Raw genomic sequence first — 18,974 nt, forward strand, 5'->3', positions numbered from 1 at the left:
CATGGTTTGAATGAGTTTTAATTCATGGTGACTTTAGGTCTTCCCTCTCTATGCCAAATGTTGCATGATTTGAATGGGGACTTTAGGTCATCCCCCTCTATGCCAAAGGCTGTATTGTTTGAATGAGTTTTAATTCATGGCTTTGTGTAGCTAATTGTGTAGCTATTTCTTTGGGTCTTCACAAAGAGAGTATGTGTTATATTTGAAAACACAGTGAGTGGGTTGTAAGCCATAAATATTATAGTGTAATTTTTTTCATTTTATCCGTGGTTTTTACCATAATAATTTTTAGAGGTTTTCACGTAAATCTCGATGTCCAGTTTTTGTACTTTATTTTCATATTATTATTTCAAATTTCATAATTCTACTGATTGTTCCTTCTTTGTTGTAGCTTATCCCAACTTGGAGTCTCTTTATTTGACTGTTCTCAAGATTAGAGGTTTAATCTATCCTCTCGAACTATGGTATGCTCTTATTTCCCCCCGAAGAACCATATTGGAAAACTTGCAAATTCCAGTAAAGCTTCAATCTGTAGCTTGAAGTTAGTTTTTGAGCTATTCTTTCTCCATTTGCCACAATACCTTGGTACTTGATTGAAAATTACCCCAAATCTTGGGTAAAAATGAATACGGAACGTTTATGAAAGTAAAAATATGGTAATCGAGTCTTTTCAAATAGGAAAGTTACCGTTTAAACATATTTGTTGCAGGAAATCCTCCAAAAGAAATAAATGCTTCCATGGAAGTAAAAACAACTTGTGCTTTGCCTTGGCATATGTGTGCTCGTTAGTGCATCCATATCTAGTGTCTGGATTACTCCACAAGTGAGTTTTTGGAAAAATCTGGGTAATGTGAGAGTACCTAAAAAAAGGAAGAGTATCAATACCGAACAAAATTTCAAGCACCGAATCCTGAGTTATTGGAACATCCTCCCTCATGACAGAAATTAAAATAAATGGAGCATCTCCAGATCAACCCCCGACTTATGTTTCTCGTCTTTTTTGGTAAGCTGCAAGGCTTCTCGCAAACTTGATCATGATAAGCTCCGGAATTGGCTAGATCATATTTCAAGCATATTGTCAGGCACTCACAAGTAAGTTTTCCTTCGCTATCTTAATCTATTTACAGCATTTTCATATGCATGAACTGGCATGTGGTAAGCTAGGCTGAGCCTTGGTCAAATAGTCTAGTAGTGGCACTTGATGAGAGCCCATAGTTAGGAGTTACTTTCAGGGGAAAAGTCTGATAAGTGGTGTAGTACAGATACGTCATTTTAGCCTCCTTCCGAGGTTAAACATGGAATGAATTTTGGAGCAAGTTTGTTTGAGAAGTCTATGTGTACCATTTGCTATCATATGCTGAATCGTGTTTTGAAATTGTTTAAATGGAAACCATGCTCTGTGGGGTCTAAAAAGCAATTTTCACGCCCCACCTACTTGTAGCCGAGGGTAACAGATCAGTGATCAAACTAGTTGAAAGTTGTCTGAAGAGATCATGCCAGTAGACTCAGATTACAATTCTTTTGGAGATGCTACATGCCTTTTCCTTCCATGTTTGAATTACTAATTAACTCATGCTCAGTAAGTTTATGAATTGATTAAAATTTATGTTTGCCTTGTCCATATATCTATTACACGATGCTATCCTAACTCGCTACAGATGCCTCAAAGAATGGAGTTGCTCAAGAAGCAGTACAGAGAAGTTTTAGGAAAATGATGACCTGAGGCAGAGGCGAGGCAAATTCTTGGTGTCACGGAGCATTCATCATGGGAAGAGATTTTGAAGATATACTTCTCCCTTTCTTTTTGATCTTATTATAACTTGGTCAAGAAATTATAGTATAATACATCTTTTTTTTATTTTCTTTGGACAACACAATTAACTTTAATTTCCACGTCTGGTTTCCACAGATATGATGACTTGTTTGAGCGGAATGCCAAGAACGGTAGCTTTTACTTCCAATCACTGGTACATAGAGTGAAAGAGCTTCTGGAAACGGTTCACCAAACGAAAGCATAAGGCACATTCTGGTCTTTTGATAGTCTTTCTGGCCTATGACTCTGTTGGCGGTGGCTGCTGCCGCTGCCTGATTCTGGTATTTGATGAGGTAATGAATGGCTTCGACAGAAACCAGATCTGGTATTTTGGTTATCCTTATTAGTCTATGAGAAATCATCTTGCGTATTAAATTATGTAAGATACCCATTTCATATAAGCATTCGTTCTCTTTTTTTTTTGAGTAAAATATACAAAAGAATAAATGGCCCTTGTATGTTCTAATTTTGAGATGTTCAATTTGTCCACAAACAAAAAGTCGATCATATGCATGGTAAGCGCGGAAATAAGTCGGTTGGGTTGGCAATTTATTGACATGTCCAAATGACGGACCGCAGAGAATGATGGACTCGTCTCAACACGCCAAATATAACTAAAAATTGATGAGTTGTCAGGTTTCACAATTGATCTGTTTTGATAACTCTATCTAAAATTAATCATATTTTAGGCTCAATGTTTATAGAAATCAGGCATAGAACCCCTACCAAAAGAGATAAACGTGTCTGAGTTTTTATAACTTAGTATTGAGATGTGTTTGATTTTTAGAAAATGAAGAATGTAATAGCCTATTATTATTATTTTTGGATATTTACGTCTACTAAATTTTTCACAAATCAGTCGGTGCAAGCCCACAATTAATGATGCGTACGTACGTGTAAAACAAAATGAGATGGGAAGTACAAAGTGGAGTTTATTGGTCGCCGGGAAATTTGACTAGAGTGTGAAGCGGCAACTTTTATCGGAGGAAGTCCGGTGGACTCGGCGGCGCCGAAATTTGACTCATAACTAATAAGTGAAAAATCAACACGTTTGATGTACATGTTTTCTTATTTTCTTCGACAACAATAAACCAAACGGGCAAACTCAAGAATCAGTCAAAGCGTAAAATGAGAATTGAATTTTAAAGGAAATTAAAACATCACATATGTCTCCTAAATAATAGATGTAAAAACTTGTGTAAAACGATCTCAAAGGTCGTATTTTATGAGACATATATCTTATTTGGGTCATCCATGAAAAAATATTACTATTTATGCTAAGAATATTACTTTTTATTGTGAATATCGGTTATTTGGGTCATCCATGAAAAAATATTACTTTTTATGTTAAAAGTATTACTTTTTATGCTAAGAGTATTACTGTTTATTGTGAATATCGATAGGGTCTCACAGATAAAAATTCGTGAGACCGTCTCAATTTTTTTCTTTAGATTCTAATTGTGAATTTCCATTTCAAATATGACATGATAAGAATTACTTTAAATAGACCATCTCAAGTAAAATATTCTAATAATCTCAATATTATTTATCTATACAATCTTATCAAATCTCATAAACCGAGATAAACAAATTTAGGGGGGTGTATTCAATATTGGAGATTTATTGACTTTTAATTACTTTTGTAGATTTTAAAAGTCTAGCTGTATTCAATTAAGACTTTTACATACTCTATAAAAGTCTAGTGATATTCAAAATAGACTTTCACAGAGTCTTAGAAAGTAAAGTGATATTCAACATTGACTTTTAAAAAATCTATAAAAATCTATAGGTATTCAAATTTTCTATGGATTTTTAATAACACCATGGAATTCATTAACATATAAACATTAAAGCTTAAGGTACAACTATAAATTGTAAAAAATTTTATTTGGTTCAACCCAAAGATTTGGATGAATTTTTAAAACTTAGTGGGGTGTATTCAATTCAGAGTTTTGATGATTTTTAATGACTTTTTAAAATGATAGACTTTTATGGATTTGATAGATTTTTATTGACTTTTACAGAATTTCACAGATTTATATGGATTTATGTAGACTTTTTTGCAAGATTTTTATAGACATTTGTAGACTTTTTTTATAGAATTTTATAAATTTTGTACTTAATTATAATATATTATTTTTTTATTAATTTCTTTGAACCAATAATTAATTGACATATATAACATATTCAGTTTGAAATTATTTTCAATATTTATATTAATAAATAAATTTACTTATTTAAAAGTTAAATCATTTAATCCTTACATGTGTATATATGTGGGTTTGTATGCATGTTTGTAAATTTTTTAAAATACATCAATTGATTAACATGTAACCTTGTTTTTAAATTGATAATATACATGTGAAAATAATATTATTTAGTATTGTGAGAATAAAATTTTGTATAAAAATATCATAGCTTACATATTAATTGAAAATACTAAAATGAATTTAAAAAATCATGGTTGTTACGAGACTATTCAATTATTAAGAATTAAGCAAAATTTTTTGAATCATCTTTTATTATTATTGAATATTACATTAATTTGTATAAATCATAAATTAAAAATCACAAAATCAATTCTAGAATTCAAAATTTCCTTTGATATTAAAATAAAAAATTATTAAATGAACAATCAGCCAAAAAACGAAAAATTTGAAAAGGAAAGATGAAAATATATATAGAGATACACTTTGAAAATTTGAGAGAGTGGTAGAAATAGATGAGAGAAGAGAAGATAGGAAGAGAGGTAATGTGAAGCGACAGAGAGAAAAATAAATAGCTTGTGTATGAGTTATAGATATGAATAAAATAGTTCGGAGTCTCGTCTTTCCCATCCCTTTCTTTTAAATCTATAGCATGCATATGTACATAGGAAATAAAGTCATTTTTTAATTTCTGATATTTATCTATGAGTAGATCTCTTGTGAGACGGTCTCACGAATCTTTATCTGTGAGACGGTCTCACGAATCTTTATCTGTGAGACGGGTCAACCTTACCGATATTTACAATAAAAAATGACACTCTTAGCATAACAAGTAATATTTTTTCATGAATGACCCAAATAAAATATCCGTATCACGAAATATGATCCGTGAGACCGTCTCACACAAGTTTTTGACTTTACCTATTTATACGTTTCACATTCTTTATTTAATTTTCAAGGTATTTTCAGAGTGTTCACATTTTAGATAGCTAGGTACGTTGAAGTCACCCTAACAAGCTAAAGTCCGTTAAATGTAACATCAAACATGAAGAGGAATTTTACATTTTTATAATGATGAATCCGTTGCTATTTTAAAATATAATTTTATGCTTACATAGTTTTTCATTTTCGATCGTGTTATAAGCTAATTCACAGTTTTGATGCACTAACTAACATTTTTTCCATCTTCAGTCCTTTTTAATCGGAATCCTACAGCGGAGTCGAATACATCCGCAATGTCAATCCATTGTCACGTCAACATTTTCTGATAATATGTCATCAATACATGTATCATAAAAAGATTAAAATCGAAAAAATGTAAATCAATGAACGAAGATTGTAAATTTACTAACACGATAAAAAACGTAAAACATGCAAGTTAATGACAAAAGTATATTTTTTTCTCGAGTAGTGAGACGGTCTCACGAATCTTTATGTGTGAGACAATAAAAAGTAATACTCTTAACATAAAAAGTAATACTTTTCATGGATGACTCAAATAAGATATCCGCCTCACAAAATACTACCCGTGAGAACGTCTTACACAAATTTTTATCTTTTTTCAAAATATAGGCATACGTAGATTAATTTGTATTAATAACTTTAAATTGAGATAATGAAACGAACCCGTGTTTTAGTTAACATAATTCATAGAACATGTCTGATTTTTAATTTGTCTGCATTAATAAAAGATTGGTAGCCGAATTGGATGACCAAACTTGGTTTCTGTTTTCTTGGACTTTCACATTTGCATCAATACTTTATAAATAGAAAGAACAAGAAATCGGCCATTTGCAGCAAAATCTCACTCTTCAAAACCTGCATTTCTCGTAGACTTTTTACTCCCATATTTTTCAAACTTTGGAAATGACAAATTCAGAGGACGGCAACTGCATTTTGCTTCTCAGGGAAGTAAACCACGCTTTCTTCATGAAAATATGTTTCTCGGGTATGTTTATGCTACATTCGAAGTAACAATCTCACTGTTTTAATAATACATTATCCTTGATTGATCACCTGAATTCAAAATAAAAATACGTGAAGTCAGGTGTATGAAAATCGAACATCTTATATTAAAATATTGGAAGAATGTTACTTCAGATATATATAATACATACTTAATCGTTTATGAGGTACTTATAATCATCTTCGACCTTTCATATATTAATTTATTGAGTTTAAATAGTTTCTCTATTTTAAGGCCATTTATGGAAACATCATAAATATATATAACAAACAAAAACTTGTGTGAGACGGTCTCACATGTCGTATTTTGTGCGACAGATCTCTTATTTGGGTCATCCGTAAAAAGTATTACTTTTTATGCTAACAATATTACTTTTATTGTGAATATCGGTAGGATTGATCCGTCTCACAGATAAAGATTCGCGAGACCGTCTCACAAGAGACCTACTCTATATATAACCAAATTTCATGTTACTAGATTTTCCAAAAAATTCTTTGTCCCTCCATGGATATTTATTTCTTGCAGCATCATTATATATCCATATTTTATGTCACCACATCAAACGAACCATATTTGTTAGCATCCTAGTAGACTACCTAAGTGCATGAAAAATAATTACATATATAAAATTTCTCAAGAATAAAATATATGCTACATATAGAGTGGCCAAACAATATTGGTCCCTCTACATGCAACCTTAACACAAAAAATAAAAAAATTAGTCCTAAATTAACTAGCATATTGATCACCAATTACTTTTAAAGGTTTAGTAATTATAACTAGTACAATAATATAGTTTTCTTGTAACGCTAAATTACTAAATAATATTCATATCTGCAACTGGCTACGCTAACCCACATATAAAATTAAGCCTAAAAAAATTATAAATCTTATTCCTTTGGCTTCGAATTTATTTACACTTTTGGAAATTTATTTTTTCAATTCTACTTGTGTGTATATCTAAATAAAATATAAATAATTACACATTAAGTTATTATTTATAATTGCTTTTTGTTATTAATTTCTAGTTATAATGTGATTGAACTGGATGCAAATCATTAACATGACTAAAGAAGATCGAAAAAAAAAATTCATCTGATTTTATTTAGAATATAATAGGTTTTGAAATATATTTAAGAAAAATATATTTCAAATTACATGTCTACGAATAATGTCTTCGTATAACCTTAAGTTCAACATTAATTTCAAGAAATTATACATGCACACTGAAAGCAGCTTTAATCTACTTTCTTGATTTCTTTTCTGTCAAATATTCTCCCTTGTTTTGGAGAGAACTCAAACTTGAAGAAGAAGTTCCAAAGCTCAATCCTAACCTCATAAGATCCTCTTCTTGCAGTAGCTGCTGCTGATGATCATCAGGAGCTACCATTGAAGATAATACCGGTTCCGTAAAATTTGATGAACTCTGATGAACAAATGATCCTCCATTAATATTGTTATAAACTTCTGATGAGGGTACATAGTTTCCTTGCATGACTTGTGCATAGTGATGAGCATTCAGATAGTTGTTAGGTTGATCATCGGACGTAACGTATCCGAATTCGGATTTGGCTTGAACCCTTTCGGGGAAATTGAGTATGGCTTTGTTTCCTTTGAATCTTAGAGCCGCGTTGTCGTATGCAATAGCTGCAGCCTCCGCTGTGTCGAAGGTTCCGAGCCAGACTCGGGCTGCTTTCTGAGGATCGCGTATTTCGGCTGCCCATTTGCCCCATGGCCGCTGCCGGACTCCTCTGTAGTGTCTTCTCCTTTGGCCTGGAATTTCTTGTAAAGACGAAAGTCACCAAACTAGACAAACTTTCTAAGAACAGACCTTATAGTTGCACATAGAAATAAAAGAGACATTTCCTAAGTTTGGGAAGATTCTCTTCAAGTGACTGAAAATTAAGTTAAGTGATGAATGATTGTATTTTTTTAGACACTTAGCTTAAATTAAAAGAAAACAGATTGAAATAGAAAGGAAATTGGACTCAGATAGTGAGTCAAAATAACCCTAAAAACATAAGAAATTCTTGACACCATACACACACAAATTCTCCATTATTGAAACTAAAATAAGATCCAACCAAATATATAATATAGAAAGCAAGAAATAGGTTTTCTTCTTGAGGAACACACACTAATTAAACACACACACACATATATATATATATATATATATATGTATACCTTGTCCTTCAATGATTTGGGACTGATTTTGCCGCACTGCTGATGCAGTTGACTGAGGATTGGCCGACACCGCTGCTGATTTACTACCAACGGAGTCCGATGAAGCTTGGTTCTCTCCGGTGGATCCGAGAACTTGGGACAGTACGGAGACTATAACAGACATGTCGTGTTGGGATCGAGCCGAATATACGGGGAATTCAGATTCATCTTCATTACGATCAATATCCTCCTCTTTCGCCTTCGATTCATCGGATGAAAAGGGCCTCTTCCCATTTCTGGAATCCACTGTTTTGCCTTTGATCTTCACTTGTTTGAAGAGGTTTGTTCTCTTGGTGGAGGTATAGCAATAAATGAAACTTAGGATATGGCCAATGGAAGAGATAAGACGTGAATAAGGAGGCCAAAGGAGTTAAGGTTGGAATAAATGAGACTATTTTCAAGGGTTTGTTATAGGCATTCATATTTTCTATGTGGTTTTATTTATTCACCAACATCATCTACTTTCCTTGAGAGACCCTTTGGTTGGTTGATGGGAACAGTTTCCATAAAATGAACAAAAGGTTCATTGGTTTGGCTAAATGTATTTTAAACATCGTGTGTGTGTGTGTGTCTATATATATATATATATATATATATATATATATGTAGGACCAAGCGCTTACCGCTTTACCAAAAACTATAGCTAGTAGTAATGGTGCAACTCAAATCTTTTAAATCGCACAGCTGCTCAAGCACCACGATTTGATCGCTCTACCAAGTAAGGACAATTATTGCACCCAACAATCTCCCTCCCAATAATTGCACTCCTTGCAATAAATGAGAATCGAACCCGTGACATTGGCTCTGATACCAATTGTAGGACCGAGTGCTTACCGTTTTACCAAAAGCTATAGCTATTAGTAATGGTGCAACTCAAATCTTTTAAACTGCACAGCTGCTCAAGCACCACGGTTCGATCGCTCTACCAAGCAAGGACAATTATTGTACCCAACAATATATATTGTAAGTTACTACGTTTTAAGCTCTTACTTTAAAATAAATTAGAAACAATTGTATTTGTAGTTCTATATGATTATTTTTAATTTTAGTAATCTATGTTATTTTTTGCGAGTTTAATATTTTTTCGACTTGACAATAATGTGATACCAATGCAGCGCCAACATCCTAGTGAAAAATGGTAAAATTACTAAAAATTTAAAGACGTGGTTAAAACGAAATTTGACAATATAGAATACCAAAATAGTAAAAAAATAAAAACACAGGATCAAAATGCAATTTTTCCAATAAATTATTAAGACATTTGGATAGAACATGATAATATAGTTTAAAGATGTTTTATATCAGAGGATAAATTTGAGATGAAATGATTTTTTTGGAAATATTTGAGTCTTTCAAAGTATAAAAAAAATAAGGTGTTTGAAAAATCATTATGATTGACATATATAATCTTTTCTAAGTTGCTTATAAGCTATAAAATAATTTAATTATTTAATTTTATGCGATTCTTTAAATTTATTCTTTTACCAATCATTTTTAGGTTATAAGTTGAAAACTTTTTAAGAAATTAATGTGTTGTATATTTATAATTGTTCATAAATTATAAAACTTTACACAGTTTCTACGTACTTTTATTTGGATCCTTTATACATTTTATATGGGAGCAAAATATATAATCATACATATTGTAGGGAGAAAAAGGCGAAGAGATGAATTGGGATAGCTGTCTAGCACGGGTAACAACGGGGTCGCCGGCGGTGGAGCTATCTGCGGCGCTCGTGGCATAATATAATTATAACTCCTGAAAGAAATATTTTATTCCTAAATATTTTTTAATTTATTTTTAATTTATTTTTTCATTGTTCTCTAATATTGTGATAATATTAATGATAAGTTCTCTAAATATTTTATTAATATTCAAAATAATTTTTTCCTAATGAAATTCTTTATTTCTTATAATGTGTGTAGGACTCTATACAAGAAATAAAACTAGAGAAAAAGAAAATAAAAGTAGAGACAACAGCATAGCAGCAATGTACAGAGAGAGACGTGCGTAACTTTCATAATTGATTGTCGAGGCGTGCAAAAAAACTGAGAAGTGAAGATTTCGTATGATTAACTCATGCTGGTTTTGCTGTGTTGCCGCAAGGTGTTAGAGACACTCGCAGACAATACTCGTGCAAAGTGTTGGTCGAAGAGCTACGTGTTGTTCTGGGTTTTCGGCAATATAATCAGTGTATCTTTGGTTTTGTAATTGTTTATTTGGATACACTTTACTTCCTTGACATGTTAAGGAATATTGTTTTTTTAATAGCTTCACTAGTATTAAGTTTTGTAAATTATTTACAAGTTTTTATTGAATATTTTGTCCTGAGGTACCACACAAGTTTTATACTTGTGCATGATTTATTATGTCTTGTTTTAATTTTAAAACTTTATTTGTGTCGGTAACTAATTTATTCCGCTGCACGTTGTGGATATGTGTTACAATATCTGCACACAATACCTAAAATTTGATGCACACAATTTAAATATTTTCTGTACTTTTATGTTAAACAAATCAACTTTCAACCCCTTCCCCCTTCATTCTTTGAGTTGTAATGAAAAGATTCTTTTAACTGTCTGTAATCTTTAACAGTCTTTCTGCGCTTAGGGACAAATATTTCTTGTCGATGACATCTCACACGATCGTACCTTTGCTCTGGAATTACCCTTAATAATTGTTCATGCTTAGATATAAATTTGGATATTTTTTATGGTGGAAAACTGAAGAAAAGGAATCAGTTCATGCTTTCTAAGTTTTGAGACACAGTTTTTTGGACTTTCCTGGTCACCCAGTGTTCTCTATTGATATTGAAGTACATTGAACTTGAAAATCAAAAGTGCTCGCATATGTCAAGCTTCATGGTTGTTTCTTGCTTGGGCAATTAAGTTTCAGTCATGAATCATGCCTTGGGTAATCATCTGTTTTTTTGAGTATATTATCTGATGTATTCTATTGTTTGAATGTGTTGTTATGCCTTAAGTATAAGTATATTATCTGATGTATGCTAATATTTGGGGAGGTTGAAATTTGCTGCTGGAAAATGTTCAGGAAAAGTTCAGTTCTTTAACAAGTAAATCAGAGTAGGAAATATGAAATCTTAAGCCTTAGTATGTGGAGAGACATTTGATTTTACGTTGTCATTAGTTTTCTAACTCCTCTGCTTTATATTCACTTTTGTTTATTTTGATGAGTATCTTTTTGTCAGAATAGATGCTCAGCGAGTCAACTTGTGACTTAAGTTTTATTGACTTTTAAACAATATTTATTTTAATATTATTTTATGTTTTTATCCAATTGTGACATTTACCTTATCTGTATACTCATGCAGATAGCACAGATAAAGCCCTATACAATAGGTACCATGAGTTGTGCCTCGCAATGTAAGATCATGAAACTCATTAGGAAGTATACCGTATATTCTAAACAGGTTCCTAGTCCAATCAACCGCCTAAAATAAGGATTAAGTTCGCTTGAGTTTTACACTAACATCTGTGATGTAAACCCCATATTTCATTAGCAAGGGTATTAAGACGTCGATTCATACATATGTGTGATCATTTGATGATGTGATGAACAACCCTCCCTTGGACTGTCTAAGTTGTTATTACTTATTGAGTGGAATAGTCTGCAGTTATGATTGTACATCATTAGTCCTTTGACCCCGGACAACGTAGAGGCTATACGTACTAGTATGCACTTTGATCCATTTACCGACTCCGTTGAAGGATAACAGAGGTTGGTATAGTTTCGAAATACGTAGGAGGCAACACACAATATGTATTATAGTCGGGGATCCACCGTTTGCATTCTGGTGAATATATCATATGTGATCTGATGAGTTAATAGCGCAAGGAGTTTCTGATCAGAGAAAAAACTTGTTTTAGAGAAATGTATTTTCCTAGTCGCACATACTACATCACATTGTTATCGAATTCATTTCAACTCTCAATGTACAAATGGTCAGATTCGATCGGGATATATGAGTTGAAAGAACCGTACTATACGCTAACCATAACTTAAGATTCTTGCAGGTACTATCAGTGATATCTAGAGGATCATATCGTTCTACTAGACGCTTCGGTTGGTTATTTGTGAGTAACGGTTTGGCTTACGATGTATTTGGAAGCCCTCGGCCAAACGAATATTTCACAGATAGCCGCCAAGGAATTCCATTAATAACAGGTCGTTTTGATCCTTTGGAACAACTCGATGAATTTAGTAGATCATTTTAGGAGGCCCTAATCAAATAACTATAGATCGAACCTACCCCATTTTTTACCATGATTCGATGTGTGCAATTGAATTTGAGTTATAATATTCTTGATCAAGTGGTTGATGAAAAGAATGAGACTAATTAAGGTAAGTTCGAATAAGAGTAAATGTTATTTTGAATAACAATGGAATTGTGAACTCACGGCTAACTGTATCCCTGAACCATTTAGGGTCACACAAATATTGGATTATGTGTTCTCGTTGAGATAGTTAAGCTCTATAAGTAGAATTTGGCGACTGTAGTTTGATGGTGATAAAAAAATTATTTATAAAAGAGTTTATAAGTTGATTCCATGTGATGAAAGTAGTGAAAATTAACTTAACTACTAATTAAGTAAGGAAAGTGAAACCGTCTGTTTTAGTGAAGGAGTTCACAAAACTTGCAGTTTGCAAAAATAAATCAGTTAAAATTTGATCTTTGAAATTTTCAATTTTATTTGTACCCTCAGTACATCGGCGTTGTCTGATCGTCGATTGGAGTTATAATGAGTTCACAATTATTTATCTAGTAAATTTAGAATCTACTAATTAAATAATTATTAGTATTGGTGACTACTATGTACAAGATTATCATGAAATATTCTAAAGGATGTCTAAAAATGAGTAATTGATTGATTAATTAACAATTAATTAAGAAATTAAATAATGGACATCACTGGACATGTATGTCTATATATATATGTATTGAAATAAATACATGTTTTGCATGATATATATTAAATGAGAATTTTAATTAATGAAAATAAAGAAATCCTGATGAGATTAGGATCATGAGTCATAGTAGATTTGAGTTAGTGTATTTTTATTAAAAATATTGATAATATGGAACATAACAATACACAATTGCAGACAAAAATTCCTCTTCTCTATCAAGCAAAATTTCCGCCAACCCCCTTTATTTCACAAGGAGATTTCGGCAACCACCCCTTCCACCGTGCACTGCCCCGACCCCGTCAGATTTGTAAAATTCTAGATATCTAATCTCAATGCAAACTTCGTTTAGATATTTTGTGCGTTTATACGAGGAACAAAGTTTCTGATCGTGGACTTGATTTGATGATCGAAGAAGGAAAAAGATATGTTCGTATGGTATTACAAGAAGACTATCTGCACTAAAAATCCAGAATAATTTGGTTTTCAGTGTTTAGAACAAAAGGTAAATATTCTAACAACCTATGAATGTTTTTTTATTTCAAACAACACTCAAAAGAACGTTTTGAACATCAAAACAAAAATTTTAAACTCCTTTGGATCTTGAGGGTGAGAAAACTATACTCCAACACTTTTGTCATATTATTATCTGATTTGATTATTACATTTTTATCAAGGTTTGTTTGGAGCTACGGGATGGTAGATGCACAATGCTTTTCCTTGTATTTTTTTTCCGTCCCATATGAATCTCATGTTAATTTTTTCTGTCAATTGCAGTGCGCTATGACATATCTGGGATGCCTTTCAGCTAACCCATGCCTCGTTTAGGCTTCATTGTCATCGAAACAGTCGTCACCTATAGCAGCCAGAATATTGATTGTAGTAGGCCCAAATATTCTTGGTGAGGCTTCAAAGATCGATATACAGCTTCCCGAGATGGATATAGGGGAAGATGAAGAAGGCTCTTCTGGTTCTCTTCCTGCTATAAAAATATAACGAGGATTTGTGTCTGTGGAGTGGCAAGTTCCTTGGTAATGACATAAACTTCATTTGTCATTCTGCGTCTCTTCTCCTTATCCAGATGTGAAGACTTGAATGTTCTCCTCATTGATTAATTTTTCATTTTAGGATGCTCACATTTTTGGTCCTTTGGAGGATGGACTGAATGACCTTCTCATTATTGAAGTGTCATATTGCATTTTCTTTCCCATCTTATTCTCTTGTTTTTCCCTGGAAGAGGTGATGGAACAAAAATGATATTTTGCTCAGCAATGTGGCCTTGCTGCTCAAGTGAAATCATTGAAAATGGCCAGCTGGTTCATGAATTTCCAAACAATGAAAGTAAAGCACCTGTATGGCTGTATCTGAGCCTCGAGTGGAGCATATGTATTCGAAGTTTGCATGAAGGTTCTAACTTGGGCTTCACATGCTCTAATTTACCGACTTCACCCAATCGAAAGAGAGCCTCAATTTACGAAGAAATACTATGGCTCGTTAAATAGTATAGCTGCTCAAAACCAAGCTGTTGTGAATAACATGGACAACCATAAGGAAATTCAACTCTCCAATGAAATCAACACCCAACTTATGAATCCAAGAGAATTAATATTGCCATGCTGAGGCCCTCACATTCGTCACCAGAAAATCCACTTTTCTGGAATTTATGGTGCATATTTGCACGAGAAAAGCCAGGTGTAGCCTAACTTGCCCATCGTATCGTCTAAAAATTAAGCATGCTAGTGCTGGAGCCGTTGGTGTACCATTTTCTCGCATCCAAAGTTTAACAGAAATTTAAAATTTTTATTTTTGATGTTCAAAACATTCCTTGGACATCATATGATATAAATCATTCATAAGATGTTTAGATATGATTTATCTTTGCATATATAACGTCGAGTTTAATCAGATATAGTCCTTCTTGTAAATCCCTACAAACTGATTTCCTCCTTCTTCGATTGTCTAATCAAATCCACAATCAGAAACTGGACTCCTCGGATATTGTAGCTACCATTTGCGACGGTTTATGAGGAACTGTCGCCTACAACATTAGCGACAGATTTAAAATCCGTCATTTGTAGGCGACGGAGATAAACACCCGTCGCTAAAATTAGCGACAATTTATTCATGCATTCCGTCGCTATTTTAGCGACGGTTTTATCAAGGTTTCCGTCGCTAATATTTTCTGTAAAAAAAAAATTACTTTTAATAATTTAATAAATCTAAACAAACTTACAATATTACTATGATAACATAATTCCTGATCTTAACTAACACTTAAAAATTTACCAAATATTAAAGAGATAAAATTTACATTAAATCGAAACTAAAATCGTGTAAGAGAGAAAAATTTTAAGTGTTGTGAAGTGGTAAAATTGTGTAAGAGAGAAAAATTTTAAGTGTTGTGAGGGGGAGGGGTAAGAAAATGGATCCAAAGTGGCGGTATTTATAGAAAATTATGCGACGGTTATTGGTTAAACCGTCGCGATTCGCGACGGTTATTGAAAAAATCGTCGCTAATAATGGTGGTATTTTCAAAATTTAAATTTGCGACGATTTGTCCTTTGACCGTCACTATATTTAGCGACAATAAAGCTATAACTGTCGCTAATATTAGCGACGAGTTTAGTAAAACTGTCGTTAAATGAAAACATGCGACGGTTTAACTTAACCTGTCGCTAAATGTAGCGACAGTTTATTAAAATCGTCGCTAATTATAGCGACGGTTGGATTTCAAACTGTCGCAAATGTGAAAAAGCGACGAATTTGAAAAAACCGTCGCTAGAGCTGTCAATCGGGCCGGCCCGTGTCGGGTTGGGTCGGCCCGACTCGAGTTGGGAAGTGGTCGGCCCGTGGCGGGCCGGCCCATCGGGTTGGTGGGTTGGGAAATCCCAGCCCAGCCCACCAAAAGATGGGCCGCGGGTTGGGTTGGGTCCAACCCACGAGTCTAAAAAAATCTAAACAATTTCAATACATTTGCTTAGTTTTGCATACTGTAATTCACCCAAAACAATTGACAAAAAACGATGTGCTGTAATCTGAATAAAAAAGGGTTGTTGGCGGTCAAAGAATCCAAAGATGAGTAAATGTTAAAACATGAAATGCCACAATTGACAGTGAAATAAACGAACAAAGTGCTAAAAGGTTAAATAGTTCAAAGAAATTAAGTTCATCAAACTAAACAAAAAAAAAAAAAAACAATACAATTTTTTAAATTTCATTAATAATGAAATCATTCATATCAAATTATTCTCCTCCATCTTCATTCCTCTCCCCCTTTATCAATATCAGCATTTGATCCCTGATTAGACAACACTGTTTTAACACTTGTGTCGTCTTCATTACCTTGATCAACATTAAAATACAAAAATACGAATGTAGTTAAAATTAAAATAATAATAAACTAATTTATCAACTACGTCAACAACAAATTAGAAATTTGTAAACAAAATTACCAACGTAACCATGCAACCAATTGCGAGTGCAAATAAGAGCTTGATTTTTTTTAGGAAGTGTACAACTTCTATACTTCGTAAGCACACGAGCACCGATGGAAAAAGCTGATTCTGATACAACAGTAGTAATTGGAATAGCCAAAACATCACATGTCATCATTGCTATGGTGGGGTACCGATGTTTTTTATCCTTCCAGTACTCCAAAACATTCAAATCTTGATGATATGCAAATTCAAGTTTTGGCTCCTCCAAATAAAGATCAATTTGAGATTTTCCAACATTTGTAATTGTCTGGCTCTCATATGCCATCATTTCCTATATTAATTGCAATAATTATGATATGAAAATATAAATCAGTTAAATAATACAAGAAAAAAAGTATTAGAATACTTACATAAAAAATGCTTTTGCTCTTTCCTTTACCTTCTCCTGCACCTTGGGGAACAATTTGTGTGCTAGAAGAAGATCGTGGTCGTGAAGAACTTGCATTGTCAGTCTTAGAATATTCATCAAAAAGCTTATAGAATTTTGCTTTCACAAGTTCTATCTTCTCGAGACATTTAACAAAATCACTCTCAACCTTAGAATAAAAAAACTTCAACATCGAAAGCTTTATCCGTGGGTCAAGAATGGCTCCAAATGCAAGCCCCATGCTATATTGTGTCCAATACTTTTCAAACTTTCCCAACATTCTTTTAAACATATCACTTATCACCTCATCTTCATGCATTAAGTTTTCCTTTAACAAAACTTCAATCTTCCAGACTTGCATAAAATATAAATTTGATGTAGAATAAGAAGAACCGGAGATCAAATTGGTAGTTTCATAAAATGGCTCAAGGAACTCACATATTTTTCTCCTCTTTTCCACTCTTCACTTGAAGGACAAAATTTATAATTCTTGTCATTGAATTGAAGGAAAACAAAAGCTTTCTTATACTTGATGGCAATATCAAGCATTAAATATGTCGAGTTCCAACGAGTAGACACATCCAATCGCAAGCCAATACTAGTATCAATGCTACCGACTGCTCGTACACATTCTTGAAACTTCTTCATCCTAGTCTCCGAACCTTTAACATACTTGACTGACTCTCTAATTTTATTCAAAGCAACAACAGCGGCTTTCAAACCTTCTTGGACAATTAGATTCAATATATGAGCAGAACAACGAACATGAAAATACTCACCGTCACACAATAAGCTATCATGCAAAGAGAGTTGCTCTTTCAAATTAACTTGCATGTTGTCATTACTAGATGCATTATCCAATGTCAAAGAAAAAACTTTTTTCTCAATTCCCCACTCCTTCAAAAATTCAAATAATTTTGCTGCTAATTCAACTCCTGAGTGTGGTGGAGGCATATGAGAAAAGCTAAGAATTTTACTATTCAACTTCCAATCATTATCAACAAAATGAGCAGTCAAGCAAATATAACCCTCACTAGTGCACGACGTCCACAAATCCGAGGTTAAACAAACTCTATTCTGAATAGTAGCCAAAACATGCCTAAGTTTCTCTTTTTCCCTCAAATAGATTCTTTTAATATCACAAACAAGAGTGTTTCTAGAAATACAAGGAACATCGGGATTTATGTATTTCATCCAAGCTCTAATACCATCATACTCAACAAACGAAAATGATAAATCATGTCTAATGATTGCACAAGCCAATAATTCACGTGCAATTTTTTGGTCTATTTTCTTAGACCTCATCTTTCCATCTTGATCAAGAATCATTTGTCCTACATCATGGAACTTCAATTTGCTACAAGTTTTCTGATGACGCCACAACGTAGAAGTTCCATGCTGTTTAGTCCCACATTGATACTGTTTTTTACATCCATTACATTCAGCTTTATCTAAACCATCAATCCCTTTGATTTTCTTAAAATACATCCAAATATCAGAAGTTTCTCTACGTCTTTTTGGTTTAGTTGAACCCTCATCATTCTTAGGATTTTTCAGTTCATCAACATCCACATCAGCAGTTGGAGTTTGAGAAGAAACGTCCATTTCAACAATATTTAATTTTTTTTTCAAAAACCTACTGTAATTTTGAATTCAAAATTTAAAAATACAATTATTTCAATAATAACTTGTATTCAAGAATGTATTAATTAAGAGGAAAAATAGCAATTAACAGTAACACATCATTTCACTTGAATCAAAATTTTAAAGTATTAAAGAATGTATTCAATAACTTGTATTCAAGAATATATTCAAGAATGTATTGCTTCTGCTCTTGAAACTCTAAAACCGACTGACTTTATGGGAACGGACAACAGCTGCGGGTCAAGTAGTAGATGGGGTGTTACTTGGCGGGCGAGGCTTTGGAGTAGCAATGGAAGCTCTCCTGAAATATCTAGGATCACTGGATCA

General features: G+C 33.0%; 1 protein-coding gene and 1 pseudogene across 2 annotated transcripts; one reads left to right on the top strand and one right to left on the bottom strand.

Annotated features, from left to right (window-relative positions):
• Positions 1-461: 461 nt before the first annotated feature.
• On the top strand, positions 462-2,191 carry LOC142529481 (mitochondrial import inner membrane translocase subunit PAM16 like 2-like; annotated as a pseudogene).
• A 4,877-nt stretch (positions 2,192-7,068) lies between these two features.
• LOC142530171 (ethylene-responsive transcription factor ERF114-like) lies at positions 7,069-8,764 on the bottom strand. 2 transcript variants are annotated; one of them, XM_075635969.1, is made up of 2 exons: positions 8,174-8,764; positions 7,069-7,759 (listed from the first exon to the last, which is right to left on the bottom strand). In XM_075635969.1, the coding sequence occupies exons 1-2, from the start codon at positions 8,334-8,336 to the stop codon at positions 7,230-7,232; spliced, it is 693 nt and encodes a 230-aa protein (XP_075492084.1). In that variant the 5' UTR covers positions 8,337-8,764; the 3' UTR covers positions 7,069-7,229. The 2 variants fall into 2 exon arrangements, with proteins under 2 accessions (XP_075492084.1, XP_075492083.1); XM_075635968.1 differs by having other exon boundaries at positions 7,069-7,768.
• Positions 8,765-18,974: the final 10,210 nt, after the last annotated feature.

Source organism: Primulina tabacum, chromosome 16, assembly GCF_025594145.1.
Source record: "Primulina tabacum isolate GXHZ01 chromosome 16, ASM2559414v2, whole genome shotgun sequence".
Taxonomy (NCBI): domain Eukaryota; kingdom Viridiplantae; phylum Streptophyta; class Magnoliopsida; order Lamiales; family Gesneriaceae; genus Primulina; species Primulina tabacum.